Here is a 20656-nt window from a genome sequence, read left to right as displayed (position 1 = left end):
AAACTAATACGGAAGGTGCCACATCGTACCGACTACAACAGTGTACGTGAGTATGTGTATACTAATACAGGAAAACAAACAACATGGAATTATGATGAAATAAACTGACTTCATAGAAACGTTAACTAATTTTTTCCCTGTGCGTCGTTTGTTACGCAATTTCTGGATAACCCGTAACAACCACACTACAATTTATATTTGCAAAAATTCCAGTTCATGGGATGGGGAAAATATTCTAGACATTGTAACCATACATAAAACGTCAACACACATATAGGAATTTGGTTTCTTCATTATTTAAAATGAAACTCGATTAGTTAAACCGATGGACTGTAACGTTTTGAAAGTAGTGTTGAGTACAAGTAGTGTTAGTTTACAGTTTACTTTGTATCTAGTTTCTGCAAACGCTTCCAATAATTTGAAATTTATTTGCTTGTTGTCTATTCCCCTTACTCTGCTTATATATTGCTATCCTGCTTGTCCCTTTGTTGTTAACCTGCACGGCTAGTCCAGGTTTGTATCCCCCGACCCCCCCCCCCCCCATTGACATATCAATCGAGTAAACAATTGACAAACTCAACCCATCCCACAGGACAGTTGTATAGCACAAGTTTGAATTAATTTTGATTAACTATTTTTGAGGATTTTCGAATAAAAACGGATATCTCATTCTTTGACTATTCAACGTTAAAATCAAAATTGTGAAATAAAACTAATACATGTTGAAATTTACAATTTGTTTTATGTATCATAAAGTACTATAATAGTATTAATAGTTTATTAGCCCGATAACAGAAAAGTTTCGTCCTACAATTAAAAATATGTTACTCAATTCACATTGCCAATTTGAATTTGTTTGCCTCATTCCACACTTTCGTGGTGTGTTTTTGGTCGACGAAAGTATGACAGATTGATGTCCAGAGGTATAACTTGATTCTAACAAACTTTAAAACTGATTCTTCTAACAAAATTCAAGACAAAATGGTAGCTTTTAGCTAGAAATGCTTCCTGAACTCACCTTCCGGACGCAGTGTAGTCGCAGTAGATTACTGTGGAAGGAAGGAAACAGAGATATATAGTTATTATAGAAATCATTCGAAAGAAAACATGGCTCGAAATATGCATATATATACTAACTGCATGTACTCAAGAGAGTTTCAAATGAAAAATAATAGGCTAAAACTTATTATGTTTGGGCTATACAAGATATAAATGGAGTGCGTGTGTGTTTCTCTATCTCTCTGTGTGTCGTGATTATAACAACATAGGCCTATAGGTTAATAATGTCGTCAACCTCTCTACAAATGTATATATTTTTTATCAGTTGAGTCCAATTATTTGTTTCTAGGATGATCACTTATTCCTTTGAAGTGACACAGAGAGAAATACGGAAAGGGGGTGAGGGAGGGTGCGGGAAGGTTAATGGGGGTGGGGTGCGGAGGGGGCTGTTCAACCGGAAGTAAACTAGAGATAGATATAGGTTACAAACGTTGTCCTGAAATGATACATTGATGAATAAAATGTGCAGTCATCTATATAAAATAGTATCATGTTTACATAACGATTAGTATACGGAAATGTGCGGTCCGTGGATAAACAGAATGTAAGCAATTTCAAGATAAACTTTAAGGAAGATAAAGTGCGACATATCCTGACGAATTTTTCAGACGATGACCTCATAATTCATATTAAAATCATTCATCCGCTTGATCATTCAAGCAGGATGATTTTGTTATTTCAGACAAGGGCGTTTTTGAGACGTATAGCGATTTTAAAATGCCCAAAGTGGAACATGAGATCTGATCCGGTTCCCTTCTAAAACAAGCACCTGTTGATTATAGTTTGTCCAGCGTGAATAGCTACAAAGACCCTTTTATTGACGTGAGATGAAAGCTGAAATAAATATCCTATGATGTTATTCTATCGTTGCTGGGGTGGGATGGGGTTAGGTGGGGTGGGGAGGGGGTGATTGACACTGAACGTTATAACACAGCAATGTGTTCGGTTACAATACACTACCAATAACAACAAAAGCGTTCACAGAAACATGACCACACACACGACAGAACAATTAGAATCATGTGTGTTACCATGGATACGTTTCCCTAGGAGTAGGAGGTCTGCCACAAGGCAATAAATATGTTTCTTATGTGTGAGCAACAACAAAACATTACCTTTATCAATTAAAAGGTGCGGGATTTCCTCTCGTAATTTGTAATGTGGTTGTGTGTGTACGTGTGTGTGTGTATAGTAGGAAACATACCATTTGCTCATTTGGTATAACACCCGAAAATAGTAAAAAGCCTATAAAGCTTTCTTTCTGCATGAAGCTTTCAACGCAACGCAACGCAAAACATCACAACCACACACAGTATGACACCATCGCGCGCGATATGGCCTCATTTCTCAAGAATACAGTAGATTACCTAAAGATTCTCATCACAGTCCAATTACACGAGGCACCTGTTTTCCTGTACCCACATGCAAATCTCTCCTTATGCTACCTGCATCCCATCCTCATCCCACAATAACTTATTTTAACAATCTTTCATAAGTCCCAAACGTATCCCTCCAGAGTTATGTAGCCCAATTTTTAATATCCTAGAAAACGTAAAAAGCGTACACGAGGTAACATATATTCAGTATATACAAAAACAAGTTTACAACGTAGTTTTAATAATATGCAGTCTATAAATTATAGGTCTACGTTATAACGTTGAGGAAACTGCTGCAACAGTATAACGGAATGGACGATACCTTAATACCTTTGTGGATGACTGGATTCTTAGAGGTTCTTCCCCCAACCGCCCCTCCCCTCCCCCAGACAACCTACGTTGAGCAAACTGCTGCAACAGTATAACGGAATGGACGATACCTTAGCACCTTTGTGGATGACTGGATTCTTAGAGGTTCCCCCCACCCGCCCCTCCCCTCCCCAGACAACCTACGATCGGTCTGACTCCTACAATGCAAACCAAAGACCATACAAAAGAGAGCAAAAGAATAAAACGGAAAAGGTTTTGATCAAGTTTCGAACGAGTTCTTACTCATAAGACTAGGGGAGGGTGGGTAGTACGTCAAGGGGGGGGGGGAGGTTCACGACCTCTTCTACAGTATTTCCAATGCAATAATGCACACTTCAATCTATCTGTTTTAGCATTGCAACGATAAATAATTCATATCTTTGTTCATCTCAAAACACAATAGGGCTTCCAGAGAAGAAAGTACTTTTTACACTGTAAGACATTTTACTCTCCGTGTGATGAGAAGAAAAGAGAGAGGTGGAGAGAGAGCCAATCTTCATCATGGTCATTTGTTTATACGCATACTTTCAAAGTGACAGTTTTAACCGTTGAGTTTGACCCTTGGAATTGCGGTTGGAGGACCTGAAAATAGGCCGCAGGTTTAAAGCCCTCTGCATTCCGAACCAATGACAACAGTAGCCACTAAAGTCAAACTCTGGTGTAGGTGTGTTGTTTGTGTGACAGAAACAATATTTGTTTTAGGTATATGGCTAGGAATGGAGACACAAATCTGTAAACAAAGGACTTGTTAAATAGGCTTGTAGGAATAATTTATTATTTATTTGCCCTTTTTTTTTGGTTCTTCCTCAAATAGTTCAAAAGTTCAATAAAATCATTCAGGAGTAAAAGAGAGTTACTTTTGATGTATGGCCTAGGCTATAGCCTCCCCTAATTTTGTTTTTGTGATATGATACATATATGGTAGAAAGATGGTTATTTCATTGATATACACATCATTTCCCTGAAAATAAAAAGTTCATCATGGCTCACTAATTGTCAACACATCTCTCCACCAGTTGAGTGAGAAACCTCATAAATATTAATTTTCACAATTACAAGTCTCCCTTTATGTTAATGAATTAACCTTTGTCCATTTCCAACTAAAAGGTACACATTTGCTGTTTTTTTTTTGGGGGGGGGGGAGGGGGGTAATTCAAAGTACCCTTTTGTTATTTAAAAAATGACCCTATGTTCGGCATGAAAGATAAAACTCATAACTATGGAACTATTGTTGAAGATTAAAAACAAAAACACATCGGTCTGGCAGCTGTGGACACACATGATGAGTAACACACATCCAATGTGGACCTCGTTCTGTTTGCGAAAATGCAAGATAAGACTTTGTTGATATGAGTCAGAGGCTGTTAGTGGAATATACTCTGTTATCATTTCTCATCTATATGAGTCACGTTTTCTTCTAAGAGATGTGTAAACGCACTTTGCAGTTGTGCGGCCTACTATATAGCCTACACTTATTTATCTCTAATACAAATTACTTAATACAGATAACGTACACAATGTAATGATATTATTATTTTTCCATTGTTTACTCTGTACATATATTGTGTAGCTAACGTACATCATGTAGAAATGCTATTATTATTATTACTGTTATTCTTATTATTGTTAGGCCTATTATTATTATGATTATTAATATTAATATTATCATTATTATTATTTTGTCCATTGTTTTCTCTGTTACTGATTTGAATACGTTATTTAAGGCAGATTCTTTCTCGTCGCCCCCCCCCCCCACACACACACCCTACCCGATCCATGATGAACTTCCATGGCTGGTCTGAAAGACTATTTCCTAAACTTGACGTCCGACTATGACTTTATGAGATTGTATATGTCTACAGTGAAATCCAATAAATAAGGCAGTTTTTCTTTACTATTTTGACAAATACATACACAGTACTGTAAGAGTAATCTATTTTTATTTGGGAGAGATGGGATTGAGTCGGTAGGGGTCAGGGGCATGGGGGAGGGGGGTGATTACACCATCTATGTAATCCACGTGTAGTACCGGTATCTGATTGATTCATTTTCATTAATTTAAAATTTAACCAACTCATCGTTTACACGCTGCCTGAAAAAATCCTGACCTTTATGCAGGAATGCGGCCTCTTTGTATGTTAGACATAGTTGCGGTTTATTGAACTGCATGCGCATGCAATTTCCATTTAACAGTAGTTGATTCATAATGCAAACAAAAGCAAGGAATGGAAATACCTTTCCTTGTTTGTTATCCATATTACCATAGCAAAATATTCATCTACGCAATTGCAATTTGCACCACGCCATAGATTGATGCTGTTCAGTATATTGGCGATATGCCGAGTGGCCTCATTTGTATAGTCTTTGTTACAACTATCAAATGGTGGGGAAACTTTCTCGCCTATAAATCCAATTCTATTTATGTCTTAGGCCTAATTCAATCAGGTTACAGGTGGGAGAGGCACCCACCACATCCGGTTCAGTTTGACACAAAAGCGAACAACATTTTTGGGAGAGTGGGTGGAGTGGGATGGAAACAAACATGTCCAGTGTTAGGTCCCAAAATTGTGGTAACTACTAATTTCATGGTTGCTTTGTTAACATGGCACTAAATTTCTATAATGTAATATACATTAGAAAGATGTCTGTAAGTTTTATAAAAAAAAAAAATCGAGCAGGGAGCTTCTAGAGGAATGACTGAATGTTGTATGTGAGCTGCGTTAATAGCATATATAGGCCTACCTGGTATAACGGTGTCATTTGGGTAGGTGATGGACATTCCAGTTCAAATAAATGTTGCATGCAATCGATTCGACAATCGGTCAATTCGCGGGACACTTTACTTTACAAAAAGTAGCTGTCGTTTTTACGTTTTTTGGACAATTACAACAACAACAACAACAAAATCTATACAGGGCATTAATCATGGAGGTACATGGAGGTACATGTAATCCTTGATCTTGGGCTCAGACACATTCCTAGATTAATGAAGGTTGTACTTTATCTGATCAATTAAAACAAGTTGATAATTCCGATTTCTATTAGATCCTCGTCGACCACACATACACATCTTTATATTGTTCAATCTGCTACTTTTGGAAAAATTTCACAATTGCAACTATTTTTGACAAAATAACGATCACCCATCGGTGAGGTTTTTAACATCAAATTGCAATCTTGCAACATTTGCTCAAATTCGACTCAAAAAGCTACTATAAGCATTAAGCATGGAGGTGTTGCCATAATTGTGTATGACCGTGCATTTGAAAATCATCGATAAATTTACCTATAATTTAAAACTCTGAGATGCATTACGATGCATGGTATGGTTCTATTTTTAAAACCAGTGAGTTTTACTTTTAACTGCAATACGGTGTCTCTCTCTCTCTACTCACGAACTTGTTGCCTGCATTCTCTGCCTACCACAATGAATCAGTTATGGTGTCTCACCTGCTTTAAGCCCGTACGGACCAACAAACGTTGTTTCGCTGCCTATTACGTTCTCTTCAACATAACTTAATAGTTCTCGTTTCTCCTCGCGAGATTCATCATCGGACTCTCCTCTTTCTCCATCTAATAAAAAGTCGTCTCCATCATCATCGACGTCACCTCTATCCTCAAGTTCAGTGGTTCTGGTGGTTCCCTTTACAACATCCGGGTAGCGCCGGGAATTGATAATAACTCCTCTTCGTTGTGATACTTTACTTGCCCTCCTGGATAGATTACTTGCCCTCCTTTTGATCTCTCTCAAGGGTCTATCATCTTGGGCAGTCATCCCAAAGAGAAGTTGCCCATCGCTACTGCAACGGGTTGTTGTTTTCTCCTGCGATGGTTCATCCGGGGAGTTGTTGTTATTGGAAACGCTTACCACCGTGGTAGTGGGAGAATAACAACCCCGCTTATCCTCACCAGCAGAGAGACAACCGATGCACTTCATTGTATGCTGTGACCGAATGCAATACCAACTTAAAAGATATATTATGGGCAATGTGCATTTAGCACACTCTTAACATTGCTCCTGAGTCCTTGCCAATATTAAATTGGTATATACTGAAGAGTTGTATATGTTTGTATTCCAAAAACGACGATTTTCGCTTTCTGTTTGGCACTGACTGTTGATAAAAACTAAAATTCACTTCCTTTTTACGAAGAAAGTAAATAATTCGAATCACTAGCGTCCAAAAACGAACACAAAATTTTGCGTACCACATCCAGTAAGGTACAAAGTCACTTCTGTTGTTGGTTAATATATTACGTGCACATATTATATACCAAATATGTCATGCTCTGTGCAGGTACATTGTCTCCATATACACCATGCATGTACGCCGCAGTGAGCGGTTCCTAACTTCTTAGCAAACAAAGACAAAGTCGGTGTGTTTTCCATAGAACAGCAAACAAAACGTAGGCCAACAAAAAAGGTGATTCGGTTAACTCACAAAATAGTAAACAAAAGATTAAGCATTCGTTTGTCAAAGGTTACAAAAAGCGAGTGCACATTTTATTTCTTGTACATATAGTTATTGGTTATGTGGTAGTACCTCACTACCCTGTTAAATTGTCGCGAATGATTGGCAACAATTTGCAATTAGCGGAAGTCGGTCTTTTAAGATTATTCAAAACGAAACGTGTTCCATGCATGGAGCCCTGAATGCTGTTCAAAAGTACAGCAGTATGGCAGTAGATATGACATTATCTCCCGTATCATATCTGGTGCCTACGATACCAAAAATTAAACCAAAAAAAGATTCCTAGTTATGACTTATGACCACAGTTGCAATTGGGCAGTGGAGCTATAGTCCTTGTTATTGCAATTATTATCACGAACTTATGTTCATTTGAAGAACCAGCCTCTTTGGTCGTAAAAAAAACACTCTTTCCCATCCATTTCTTCATGTTCCTTACCAACAATGCAGTAAAATTGGATAGATGGACATTAGATATTGCATACTGTACACGTATTGTCCAGTATATTCCAAGCCCTGGCTCTGTGTCACCTCAGGGTAACCTTAGTAACTGCTCAGTAATAGCTTCCAGATCAAACTACTTATTCTTGATAACATTGTAAAGACAGTCTTCAGTATGAAAATTGTCAATCCAGTATCCAAACCCCATCTGAACATACTAAGCGTCAGTTTGGGACATTCCCTTATTGAAAACTGTCGCTTATGCTTGCACCGTCTCCACAGGACCGTAGAAATGGTTGGAGTACTCCTTCATACATATTATGGCTTAAAACCAGGAAGTTCAATTTTATATTTCGGAAATAGTCCCTTTCTTCACGGGGGATCCATGGAGAGCGAGCCTCGAAGACTTGTTGACACGACCTCAAATTCCCAATCAAAGTACACTTGCAACGAATGGATAGAATATCGGGTTCACCTTATTAATCATAAATTTGACGTCAGTCTAAATTTGGCCACCGATGACGTTATTTCACCTTGAAGGGATGATTGCGCAGAGATTGTTGCGACGTAAAATAGTACTAAGGAATTTCCCTTTCTGCAGCCGATTCTCATGGGTTTCATCACTTAAAACTGGTAAAGGTAAGTACCCGTTTATCAGTTAAAACTGATGTCGTCAGTGATGTGTGTTATAATTTCTGAACAAGTGTTACATTTATGAACAGTTGCTACCGTACAGAAAAAATTAAAAGCACAAGCCCAATGATTGACTGGACTAAGCAGACTACTCTAAAGGTTTCGCCAATAATTTCGTCCACATTTTAACAGAAAGTGGATGACATTTTACTGCAAATACCACTCAAAATATGCAATCTGAACCATCTTGAGGTAATTCTTATATAGGCTATATATATATATATATATATATATATATATATATATATATATATATATATATATATATATATATATATCTATATATATATATATATATATATATATCTATATATATATATATACATATATATATATATATATAATTCAAATTCCTACAAGAAGACGAAAATATTAAAAAGAAATTATTTCTTAACTTAGCAGGAGGTTAGTGCATTCAACGTCGTAATCAAGCAGAACATTACAATATTACGTATTATCATCGAAATAAACGTACATCTGCGCGTGATACATGACGGGTTCCTCGTTCATGCATAATCATAAAGTTGCAAACATAATATGAATATTAATTATTATTCTACTAAACACAAGGGGCAGATTTTCCTTTGGTAAACTTTTCGTCGTAAAGGTCTGATGTGTTGTTTTCTTCTTATTTCTACTTCAGTTGATTGCTACATCACCTTATAATATTCATCTACATGTATATGTTTATCATTGCAGTTTCTACAGTACTTAGCGTCGACAGCAAAGTCGAGCCAGGGGGACAATGATGTCACCGTGCCCTCTTTAGGAAGTCTTCATTTTCCTTCAGTATTTTATTATAATCATGGAGGTAAAACTGTTTTACCTCCATGTTCTAATATTCTACATCCCATGTTTACCCGGGGCACCCCGCTGATATATATGTTAATCTGTCGTTATGGCTGAGTTCCTACATTCACATATATATACAGATGAGATTCAAGCTACCACCATTGAAGTATATATGACCAGAGAGTTGTTATGGCATAACAACTCCCTGATATGACCTCCTCTTCCATACTCGCATGATGACGAAGATGCTCAATTCGGTCTAGCCACCGTTCAGTGTTGGTTTAATATGACTAAGTCATCAAAGACCCCTGGCGTCTGTGGCATCTACCATGCAGGCAGTAATTAAATACATCATACGAATCTTGTCGCATGGACTAGAGTATGACCATGCACGTACGTAACCTATTGGTGATTCAGCAAATATACAAACACTAATTACCACTATTTACTTGTTTAATAGGTAAACAGTTTTATCGTTTTCCCTGAACTTGAACTATAATGTACGTCACAATCTCTCTCGGAATCATCGACATGCCGTACTCAAGTCTCCCAACAAGGTGGATGGATGGGTCAATCTGGGAGCGGGTAGGAGGGGATAGGAGGGGGCGGCTGAGGCGGTATCAAAAATGCACAAGGACATTGATTTGATTTGACTTTGATGAAAGGGGAAACCTCAAACCATTTCCGACAAAGCAAAAAACTAGATTGACCTTTTGTGTATTTCTAACTACAATTTCAAACAAAAGAGCTCTTTTTAATAACGCTCTTGCTGAATTACTAACAAAAAAGTGACTTTTCAACTACATTTTGCTTTGGAACGGATGTCGTACTCCGCCGCCCCTGTCTTGAAGTTTCGTACAGTTGTAATCCCCCACCACCCCCCCCCCCCACCACCAGCATTCAATGAAAGTAATTATGTTTTAATGGATTTTAATTAATTGTTTCGATGATATTTTGATACTTCAATATTACATGCAATGTACATAATTAACTTGTTAGGCAAGATTAATTTCAAATATTCACGTTGAAGACTGACGAAAACTTTCATCTCACCTTTTGCGGTGCTTATAGTAAAAACAGGCGTTACGAGAAGGATGGGTGTAATGGAGGGGAGGGGGACTACACCCCTGGGTCCGGGGTCAGTTTGAGGGCCGAGAAAACGATGGAAGGGCCGGGTTATCTATGGAGTGTATGGACAATGGACAAGCGGCCTGACCTGGCTACGACATCCCGAATGGAAAAGAAAACGTGTCTGGGTGATGAAATGGTGAGCATTAAATCAAGTTATGTTAACTCGCTTCATTTATGTTCACTTCCTAGCAATCTAGGAGATATCTTTGTTTGATCAAGTGCTATTATATTTTGATTTAAAATTCATGGTAGGGTTATTAATCCAAGTTTAAACCGAACACAAAGTAGGGCTTTAAAGGAACTAAGCAACCCACCCACCCCCCCCCCCCCCAAACAAAAGGGAAAAAACGATATCCTAAATTGGCGATGCTGCTTCAAAATTGATGACACACACTTTCTTTAAAAGTTCTCTTGTGGATTCACAGTTGATCATAGATGTTATTTAGAAACTCGTGTTCTCGATAGTTCTTTTTGTACAGAGTGACACAAAGTGACTAAGGCCAGCCGTTATATATGTCTACATGCAATTTTCGGTATTCCAGGACTCGTTTAGACTCCTGTAGCTCCAAGTTGTCTGATCGACAAAGGTGGAATCGTAACTATAGAAACGCCGGTGATCGTCTGACGAATGAATGGTATCAGTACTGATAGAAAATCTACTCTTTATGTTGTACTCGAAGGTATCTCAGTTATAACATATGCAGAAGGTCTCGGTAGGTGATGCTATATTCTAAACATGGAACATAAGACTGTTCAATATGTTTACAACTCGACATATTCTAAATTCTTGCTACCTCTTACGAGTCTAAAGGTGAGTTTGGGATAATGAATGCAGTCGGATATTTGAAGCAAAATAGGAAGCCTGTAATATTAGACCTCGACTAATTCTACAAGGTTATATATTCAAACGCACTGTTTGTCAGTTTTACTTTCCATACATAGTTCAATCCCACATTAAACGTTTAGCATATACATATAGACATTTCACCCTTCTGTGATTGGTATCATGATCCAACAATTTAGAAATTACTCTTCAGTCTTCACCATAAAGAAGAAGAAAAAGAAGAAGAAGAAGAAGAAGGAGAAGAAGAAGAGGGTAATATTAGCCCAGAAGCAAAGTCAAATACATGAGAGTTTATTGCAATCCCTCTCCCATCTCCCGGACCCAACAATTTTGCTGTTACACGACATACAGATAAATACAAACGCAGAATTGACACACCACACAATGGGGAAAAATGTCAACGACTTCAGCTGAACTCTACTGGTTCATGGTCGTATAGGTATAGGCCTATACTTGAAATGACTAAATATGCAAATAACATCGATGTCATCGCGGTTACAAAGTCGAAGAAGAAGAAGAAGGAGAAGAGGGTAATATTAGCCCAGAAGCAAAGTCAAATATGAGAGTTTATTGCAATCCCTCTCCCATCTCCCGAACCCGACAAGTTTGCTGTTATTTGAAGTACAGAATAATATACAAACACACCATACAATGGAGAACAAATGCATACGACTTCAGCTGAACTCTACTGGTTCATGTCGTTAGGTATATAGGCATATCCTTGAAATGACTAAATATGCAAATACCATCGATGTGATCGAGGTTTCAAAGTCGAAGAAGAAGGAGAAGAAGAGGGTAATATTAGCCCAGAAGCAAAGTCAAATATGAGAGTTTATTATTTGCAATCCCTCTCCCATCTCCCGAACCCGACATGAAGTTTGCTGTTATTTGAAGTACAGAATAATACAAACAACACAAACACACCATACAAAGGAAAACAAATGTCAACGACTTCAGCTGAACTCGACTGGTTCATGTCGATAGGTATATAGGCCTATACTTGATATGACAAAATATGCAAATAACATCGACGCCATCGCGGTTACTGCAGAGTCGTATAGCTAATAGCGATACATGTCATGATCTGCCCCAAAGTTAACATACATGCGCCATTGATTGGTCACGTGACAGTACCATGTCACTCTCCATGACCCTACATCAGGGAACTGAACTTCCTCCAATCCTCACTTTCTCTCTCCTCTTCAAGATTTGTTTGTGACCAATACCAGTACCAACATACATACATACATAGATATTTATTGTATGAATATGCATATTCATGTCTTTGGAATATTGTTCAAAGAAGCTTAAAACGAAGCAATGCATGTTTAGCAGTTTATCATATGATAGATCGATATAATTTAACATATGACTTATTGATTGACAAGTTATAATGCCATGATAATGGCATTTGACACCATGATAATGGCATTTGGCACCATGATAATGGCATTGACACCATGATAATGGCATTCGACACAATGATCATGGCATTTGGCACCATGATAATGGCAGTTGACACCATGATAAATTATCATTGATAATGGCATTTGGCACCATGATAATGGCATTTGACATCATGATAATGGCATTCGACACCATGATCATGGCATTTGGCACCATGATAATGGCAGTTGACACCATGATAATGGCATTTGGCACCATGATAATGGCATTTGACATCATGATAATGGCATTCGACACCATGATCATGGCATTTGGCACCATGATAATGGCAATTGACACCATGATAATGGCATTTGACACCATGATAATGGCATTTGACACCATGATAATGGCATTTGATACCATGATCATGGCAGGGGGGGCGGGGGACTTCTAACCTAATGTACAGCTTTCCATGCGATTTTCTACTTAGTATATGATAAAACCGTCAAACATATTCCTACCGGGGAGTATACAAACTAAACTATACACAGCAGACTTATAGTACGAGTATAATTAAGCATGGGTACTATAGTACAGAACTAGAATTCCCATTGATGTGAGTATAGGAGTGCGAGTGTAAGTCTCTAAGCGTGTGCGTGCGAGTAAACATAATCTTACGATCTATATACAAAATTTGTCTCGGCAACCGATTAACTGTTAACATGTCGATATACTTCCGACATTTTAACATGGTCCTAACCCGTTGGTGGGGGGGGGGAGTGGGGGTTACCCCAATATGTTTCAAAGATATGTTTTTCACGTGGGCGTGTTGCCACCATTGATCAGTGGTCTGATCCCCCCTCTTCAAATATTAAACCTGCTTCGGGTTTCGTTGTATTTCACCGTGACACTTGCCGAATGACATTAGTGAAACAAAATTTAAGTGGATATTACCTGTATACACTGTACAACACACAGCAACGTGTTTGCAGTTCTATACATACCCGCTAATTATTGAATTCAGTCCAGACACACTTACCTCTTTTCGTTCCAAGGGGACCCTTAAAGGTAGTATCATTTCCGATGACGTTATCCTCGACATATTTCATCAAGTCCTTCTGTTCCTCTTTAATATCCGTGTACTCTTCAATGTTAGGCTGTGCTTCCGGTTTGGATGAACCCCCATCATAGAGTTCATTAATAACTTCCGGTACCGTGGCAAACGATACCCTAGATGCTCTCTTTCGTTTCGATACCCGAGTAGCTCTTCTTGATATCTCCCGTAGAGCTTTGCTCTGCTCCTTGGTCATTCCCAACGACGGGAGAGTATCAGATGGAGAGTCGTCCTTGAAGACACCTGAATCATCTTCGTCTTTCTCTTGTAAAGAATTATTGTTCGAGTTCGATGTAGGTTTCTCTACCTCACTGTCCGCCATCTTGTTTTCTTATACTCTTCTGTCAACACCGTGTCCTCCTGTGTAAGAATGAAGAATCGATTTAGAGGAATTGATTTTCTCAATAATATGAGACAGATTTGTATAAATTACATACTTATGAAAGAATTTACGCTTCAAACTTTGTGTAGAAGCTTTCAGGTATTATGGTGTTTTCATAACCAAAAAAAAAAAAGAAAAGGAATTTTTTTTTTTTGAATCACAATTTTTGTCAATTTTTGCACAGAATTTGTTGCTTTACATTTAGTGTTTTTTGATAGATTTTGTGGTGGATTGATCTTTCATGCACATGCATCTTTTGAAAAGAGTCAGTGGTTAGCTAGATTATTCACCCATTATCCAATATTAATGGCGTAGTATGAAATACATGCGCACACATGCGCATATAGGATGATTTCTTTATTGATACCGAAAGAAGTGATAACAATCCAGAAAAGTTCCTTTTTTTTATATTGAACATGGTCGTTTTCAATAAAAAAAAATCATCTCTGAAATGCTCCTGTTAGCAAATCTTAGCGTTACTGCAAATGTTGTTGACATTGGATTTGTTAAGACAAATATTTATTCATATATAATATATTAGTTACCTATACAAAAAGGATGAATAGCAATGAAGTTATTAATTTCAGTTAAAACTTTCGTGCCACTATGACCGAGCCATGATAAATCACAGAAACAGATATTTTGGATAGCCATCGATCAAACGAGGGATTTATTTGCATACGATTAGTTGACTGCTCTTAATTATCGCAGTTCCGTCATATGATTGATTTGCTTGCAATGTCTAATGGGTAAAGTCTTGACAGATTAATTAATTAGTATATCAATTAAGAGAATACAGCTCATTCAGTGGACATTTGAATCAGTTCCTGTGATCCTGTTTAGGATTCCATATGCAGCTTTAATGTATATTAAAGTACATTGGGGGGACATTTGGAAAGCATTAAATACAGTCACAATATATTCGATAATAAATTGATCTTCAAAGAATAGTCCAGGTCAAAATTTCATTTTGATATGTTACAGAGGAACATCAACTAAGTATTCTGGTGAAATTTGCATTCAATTCCGATGTACCGTTTTTGTACATAGGAATGTTTGTACATAGGAATGTATGCAAATTTCACCAGAAGGCTTAGGTTATGTTCCTCTTTAACATATCAAATACAAATTTTGACCTGGACTATTCTTTTAAAGTTTCACAGTAAATTTTATTTTAGCAGGACGGTATCCTTTTCTTTGACCAACGGTCACCAACTTTCGTAACAAAAACTAAAACACGTTTGGTAAGATACTATTAAGTGGACAATTTCTCTAACGACACCTAAGTTTGCCCTATTTTGGTGATGCCCGTGGCCCCACGGTCTCCGGAGAGTTCTAGCTCGCTGACCTTTGACCTGCTGGCTCTAGTCAAACAGCATGTCACATACCGTACTGTGTCTGTACAATAACATATTTATAACAGTACAATTCCCCCTGGAAACTTCAAATAAATACTTCCACTGTGTTGTACTTCGTAGTTAATACATGTCATGCTGTGTTAGCGTGTGTGCAATATTTTCCGATAATGAAGAGAAAAAGAGATGGTTTTTCTTTGTACATCGCTTTCATTGCATCACAAATTGCAAACGAATGTTGAAATAAGTGGGGGTGTGCACACAGGATTTCAAAGGTGGGTGAGGGGGAGTGGGGGAGGGGTGATTATAAATTCCAAACAATCCTGTTACATTGGAAAACACAATTGGCATTTTTCTGGTCATTATCACAAGTTGCACTTTACAATAAAAATAAAAATAAAATAAAACTGTTAGCAAACTGCTTATCCACTAGAGAGCCTGTGTAGGAGAATGTGTAAAAGTAAGTTGACCTGACGTGTCGATCCTAGCAGGATCTTCTTCATAGGCTAAATGACAAGTAACAGTAACATAAGGGACAAAAACACGCACAGAATACAGACAGGTTAATGAGCATGGTGAACACAAAGAGATAGATGTAAGGGGATTTGTAGACAAGGGATGGTAAAGTTACACTTTACTAACCATTTATATCCTTTTAGATAGAGTGCGGTAAAACTGTTTATCCTATGACATATAGTTATCACTGTGTGCTTTGCTATGCAGTAACTTCCCTACATGGTTACCTGTTATTTATAAGACGGTAAAACGTTATACAATGGAAGTATTCATCCAACAAAGTTCATCTTCATTTATGAAATTCCTTTAGTCTGTGACAGTGACTGTCAACTCTTACAAAACTAAACACAATTACAAAATATTACAAATAAAAAAAGTCGACTTACCAAGAAATGGTTTGCAGGATGGGACGTTAGGTAAACTTGATATGGCGCCGCCTGCACTGATTCCACACAGTAAAACGACTACACAACAATGTCTCGTTCAGCGAGTGACTATATATTAGACCCGCGCGATTGAATTAGGGTCTATTGGGGTACGGTAGGAATTTGTCGTACCGTGACGATGTAGCCTATACAATACGTACTAAACCTGCGTATAAACTAGCTCAATGCAAACATGATGGTCAAAAGATCTTTCTCAGCGCTGTTGTTGTTAAAGAAACCGTTGTGTGTGTATGCGTGCGACCTTCAAAGTACTCCTTTTCTCTACGGGTGAGCAAACATAAAGGAGAGGGCTTGTTGACAAAAAGATTCCTTTTTCTCGTTCGATAAAATCAAACTATGTATTGTCACTTGGACTGAAATACCGCAAAACGATGCAAAAATCGCAGTCAAAAATCCGTTCACTTTTTGCTACAAAAAATAAATTCAATGACTTTAAAAATTATATCGGTGAGAATTCTGGCGAATATATCCTCAGCGGTTTCGATGGTTCATAATGAAGTCATTCGTCGTATAAAATTGAAGCTAGTCATAACCCATTATTATCTTACAAAATCATTTTTAGTCTGTGACAGTATGACATTTATACCATGACACGTCTGCGAGTTGAAGTGTAGAAGTCTCGTGTAACGCGGTAGCGATTAACTCAATAACCGGAAATCATTTCCATATGGCTATCGTATTTCCAAGTGACACATACGTCAGAACAGAAACAGAGACATTCAGCTGTCATAACCTCTTAAAAATACCTGTGCGATATATAATATAGAATATTCATACAGGAATGATCTGTGATTCAGCGTTTTACAGACAGTTATCTGCAGACTGGAACACTTGACCGAGTGTTGTTTTGCGAGCAGTGATCAATAGGCTACTATAAGGCTAGATATGGGTTTACCTTTTCGAGGTACTAGGGTCACGACATCCGAGGGAGGTTTAGTATAAATTCAGGGTAAAACAATATAAATATTGTTGATTTATGAGGCCTATATAACTTCAGGATATTGCTGTACTTGGATTTAATAATAGCGGAGGTTCTTCGATAACAAAGCACTTGTTTATATACGCATACCAGTGTAAATGTGAGAACTTCAACCATCGATTGAATGGAACACCTATTTTTTTTTTTTTTTTTTTGCTTGTTTGGCAGGGTAAATAGAGAGGTTTACGGATTAACTTGAGATGTCAATGAGAGTCAAGCTAATCGAATTAAATAGTGTCACCCCAAAAGCAGATATCAATGAAGACAATATCCCTTTCAACGACTCCATTGTATTAACGCTCGAGGTCATGTTGTTATAGATAGAGTCGATATTGTTTTATTCTGCACTGAAACTGTATTATTAATTATAAAGCTCTATTTTGAGTCGAGTTGAAACTTTGTGTCATTTCGACCAAACCTACGGGAAATTCCACACATATTGGGCTACCCTTTATCTTTTTCAAAGCGATCTAAGTGAATAAAACACATTTGAAGAAAACATGAGAGAATGGAGGGGGAAAATATATCAGTATACAGTTTGGCAGCTTCAAGTTAGAGTATTATACACCGTGTAATGCGAATCAGAAAGTTATATCTGCGACAAACATTTTATTTTATTCTTCGATATGTAACCTTTTGAAGAATTTTGCATTGTCTCATTAATTGTTACTGTTGGCATTCTGGTTTTAGTAGGTACAATTTTCTAATGCTAATGCCTCTCCAAACTATCCACTATCATGCTAGCTTCGAAGCACTCGTATATTGACAGTACAAACGGTTCCTAACCTCCATCTGGTAGAAACATGATATTCATACTGCTCATACTGACAATACGAGTGCTCTGAAGCGGGACATGACACGACAGCATAGGAAAAAAAGGTGTCACAACTGGGTGGTAGTTGACTAATGTTACAGATTGTGGGACGCAAACTGGGCTGTGCAACCAAAGTTGAATGAGAATTATAACTGGAAAGTTTCAAATTTTAAAATTGCCGCATCCTGCATAGTTCGTTGGGCAGTTCGATCAGGGCCAAGGCCAGAGGCGGGAGCAGGGGGGGGGGGGATTTCTTCCAAATAACTGAAATGCTAGTCTAATATGTCCAAACTGTTTAATTTGGGCAAATAAACATGCATAACAGTCAGTACCTTGACCATGGTTTGAAGTGTTTGGGATGGGGCATTTTGCAAAAGTACCTAAAATGACCGAACTGACTCGCATGATGAAACTTGTCCACTTATCCGCCCTCTCCCCCACCCCCTCAACTCACCCCCCCCCCCCCGAGATGAAAAGGTCTGGTTACGCCATTGGACAAGGTCAACATTTGGCGGGAAATCTCAATTTGTTATAGGTCCTTGTATAGGGGTCATCAATAAACATAACTAAGCGGCCGGGGTTTACAGACAAAGGACGAATGCTGAAAAAGAATTACGACCCATATAGTAAGAGAAAGGTGTGCTGCGTCATTAGCCATGGGTTGGATTAGAGAGTTTGAACATTGGGTTGAATTCATTCAGTTGCAATCTTGTTTAAAATGGACAAGTTGTACAGTTCATTTACAATATATTTTTGTTAATGGTGGTAAATGGCGACGCCCAAAATATAAACTTCTCACCCCCCCCCCTGAAAAAAATATAGAAAAATAAAATAATAGAAAATCCAGGTCCATAGCTGTTTTGCTGTTCTTGGCTTCCCATAAACCAGTCAACCGCGGGATTTATTTATGGGTGGTTCCTCGTACTTTGAAGGTATAATACAAACAGAATGCTTGTATAGAATAAGGTATAAACTACAACAAAACAAGATCAAATAACAATTCATAGTACAAACAGAGGTGAGCAGAGGTTAAGCCAAGGTGACGTTAGTGTATAGTAAAAACGGATCAGACTTAAAGGGACTGAATTTGCGAAATTGAACTTTTAGAGGCGCTATTTAATTTCATGTGGTCTATGATGAAAATCACAAACTCGTGACAGTACAGGTTTTTCTGGCCGGTTTGTTTTTAAAAGCACTTCTTTTGTGTCTGGTGTGCACTTTGTCCAAACCTCCCGAGTATTGCTCAAAAACTATGGACGGCCATCACCGACAAAACAGAAAAAAAGAAAACAAAAGAAATAAACCGATCTCTAAGAACCAAACCTGACGCGATATAGAAAGAATAAAAAAATAAAAAAACAAATTGGCCCCCCCCCCCAAAAAAAATGGAACAACTAGCTACCAAATTCAAATGAATTATTGCGCTGCCAAAAAGCTTAAGTGAGGGCGCTAGTCCAGTTACCAAACCAAAATGAACAGAGACAAACCAAAACTAGAAACATGGTTACGAAATCGTTCACACTCTGTCTACGTATGGTATCTGAGTGGCATAGTTTTAACAGACGTAGCACGGGCCCTTGATGTAAATTATATGAACCAAATTTTTAATAGGAGATCTATTTCCTGCAGTATTTGGTCTCTTTCGATGTTGTTTAAGTTTGCTGAACCTGTTCAACGTATTGAATGTAATATCTAACAATGGGATATAGTCCGTGAGAAAGACGTCGTTGGTCAGGGAGTGTTCGTTGTAGTAGCGTGTTCGAATTGAATATCCGGGCACCTTTGAAGTCTGTAAAATGGATCTTTGTTCGAATTATTATTTACCAAGGCGTCATTCGAGTATTTAAAGGGTTCTGAAGGGAACGACGTATAAACTGGCTTTGTATAACTGTCAATAACGGCATATTACCCAAGTGTTGTAATTGTACAGAGAGCACCCCTGGTGCTTTTGAATCTGACAATTTTACAATCATAACACTGTACAATCATAACACCTGGGTAATACGCCCTCATTGACAGTTATGCAAAGCCAGTTTATACGCTTTCACACACCAATAGAAACCACTGTGGTCGAGTATTACGGGGTTCGATTCCTACCTTTGCCTGATGAGTCCCAAGGGACGGAACCGGCCGTGAAGTGGGATTTGTCTTATGTGTTAATCTTTATCTGCAAAATGTTACATGAAAGACACCAAGTATAAAATTCAGATAATCCTCTGATGCTTAACAGGCAACATCAAATCGACATTTAAAGGGATAATTGAAAATGTACGGTTCAGAAAAGACTCATTAATTAGTTGCAGTACCATCACGTGATACATCTGAATGGCATTTTATCAAATAGTTTCCTTTTCGGGAGCGAAATCTTTAACACTGACAGACTGCACATATCAGTAGCTGTTTTTGAGCACATAGGCCTACTATGCATGGTAAATAAATATAATTACTGCAGGCTTCGCTTCTAAGACTGCGCAAGGGGAGGGGTGGCAA

General features: G+C 37.9%; 1 protein-coding gene across 2 annotated transcripts in view; it reads right to left on the bottom strand.

Moving 5' to 3' along the window:
- Positions 1-17166, bottom strand: part of LOC139966703 (uncharacterized) — a 39993-nt gene extending 22827 nt beyond the window's left edge. The window contains exons 1-3 of one of the 2 annotated variants that reach the window (XM_071969997.1): positions 16314-17166; positions 13600-14034; positions 1019-1049 (exon numbers count right to left, since the gene is read on the bottom strand). In XM_071969997.1, the coding sequence (XP_071826098.1) occupies positions 1019-1049; positions 13600-13996 (428 nt within the window). In that variant the 5' untranslated portion in view covers positions 13997-14034; positions 16314-17166. Of the gene's footprint in view, positions 1-1018; positions 1050-6254; positions 7824-13599; positions 14035-16313 lie in introns of those variants that run through there. The other variant, XM_071969996.1, reaches the window with a different exon arrangement.
- Between the last annotated feature and the right edge of the window lie 3490 nt (positions 17167-20656).

This window comes from Apostichopus japonicus, chromosome 4 (assembly GCF_037975245.1).
Source record: "Apostichopus japonicus isolate 1M-3 chromosome 4, ASM3797524v1, whole genome shotgun sequence".
Taxonomy (NCBI): Eukaryota; Metazoa; Echinodermata; class Holothuroidea; order Aspidochirotida; family Stichopodidae; genus Apostichopus; species Apostichopus japonicus.
The sequence above is the reverse complement of the archived record's forward strand: the minus strand, read 5'-3'. Positions and strand labels throughout refer to the sequence as shown.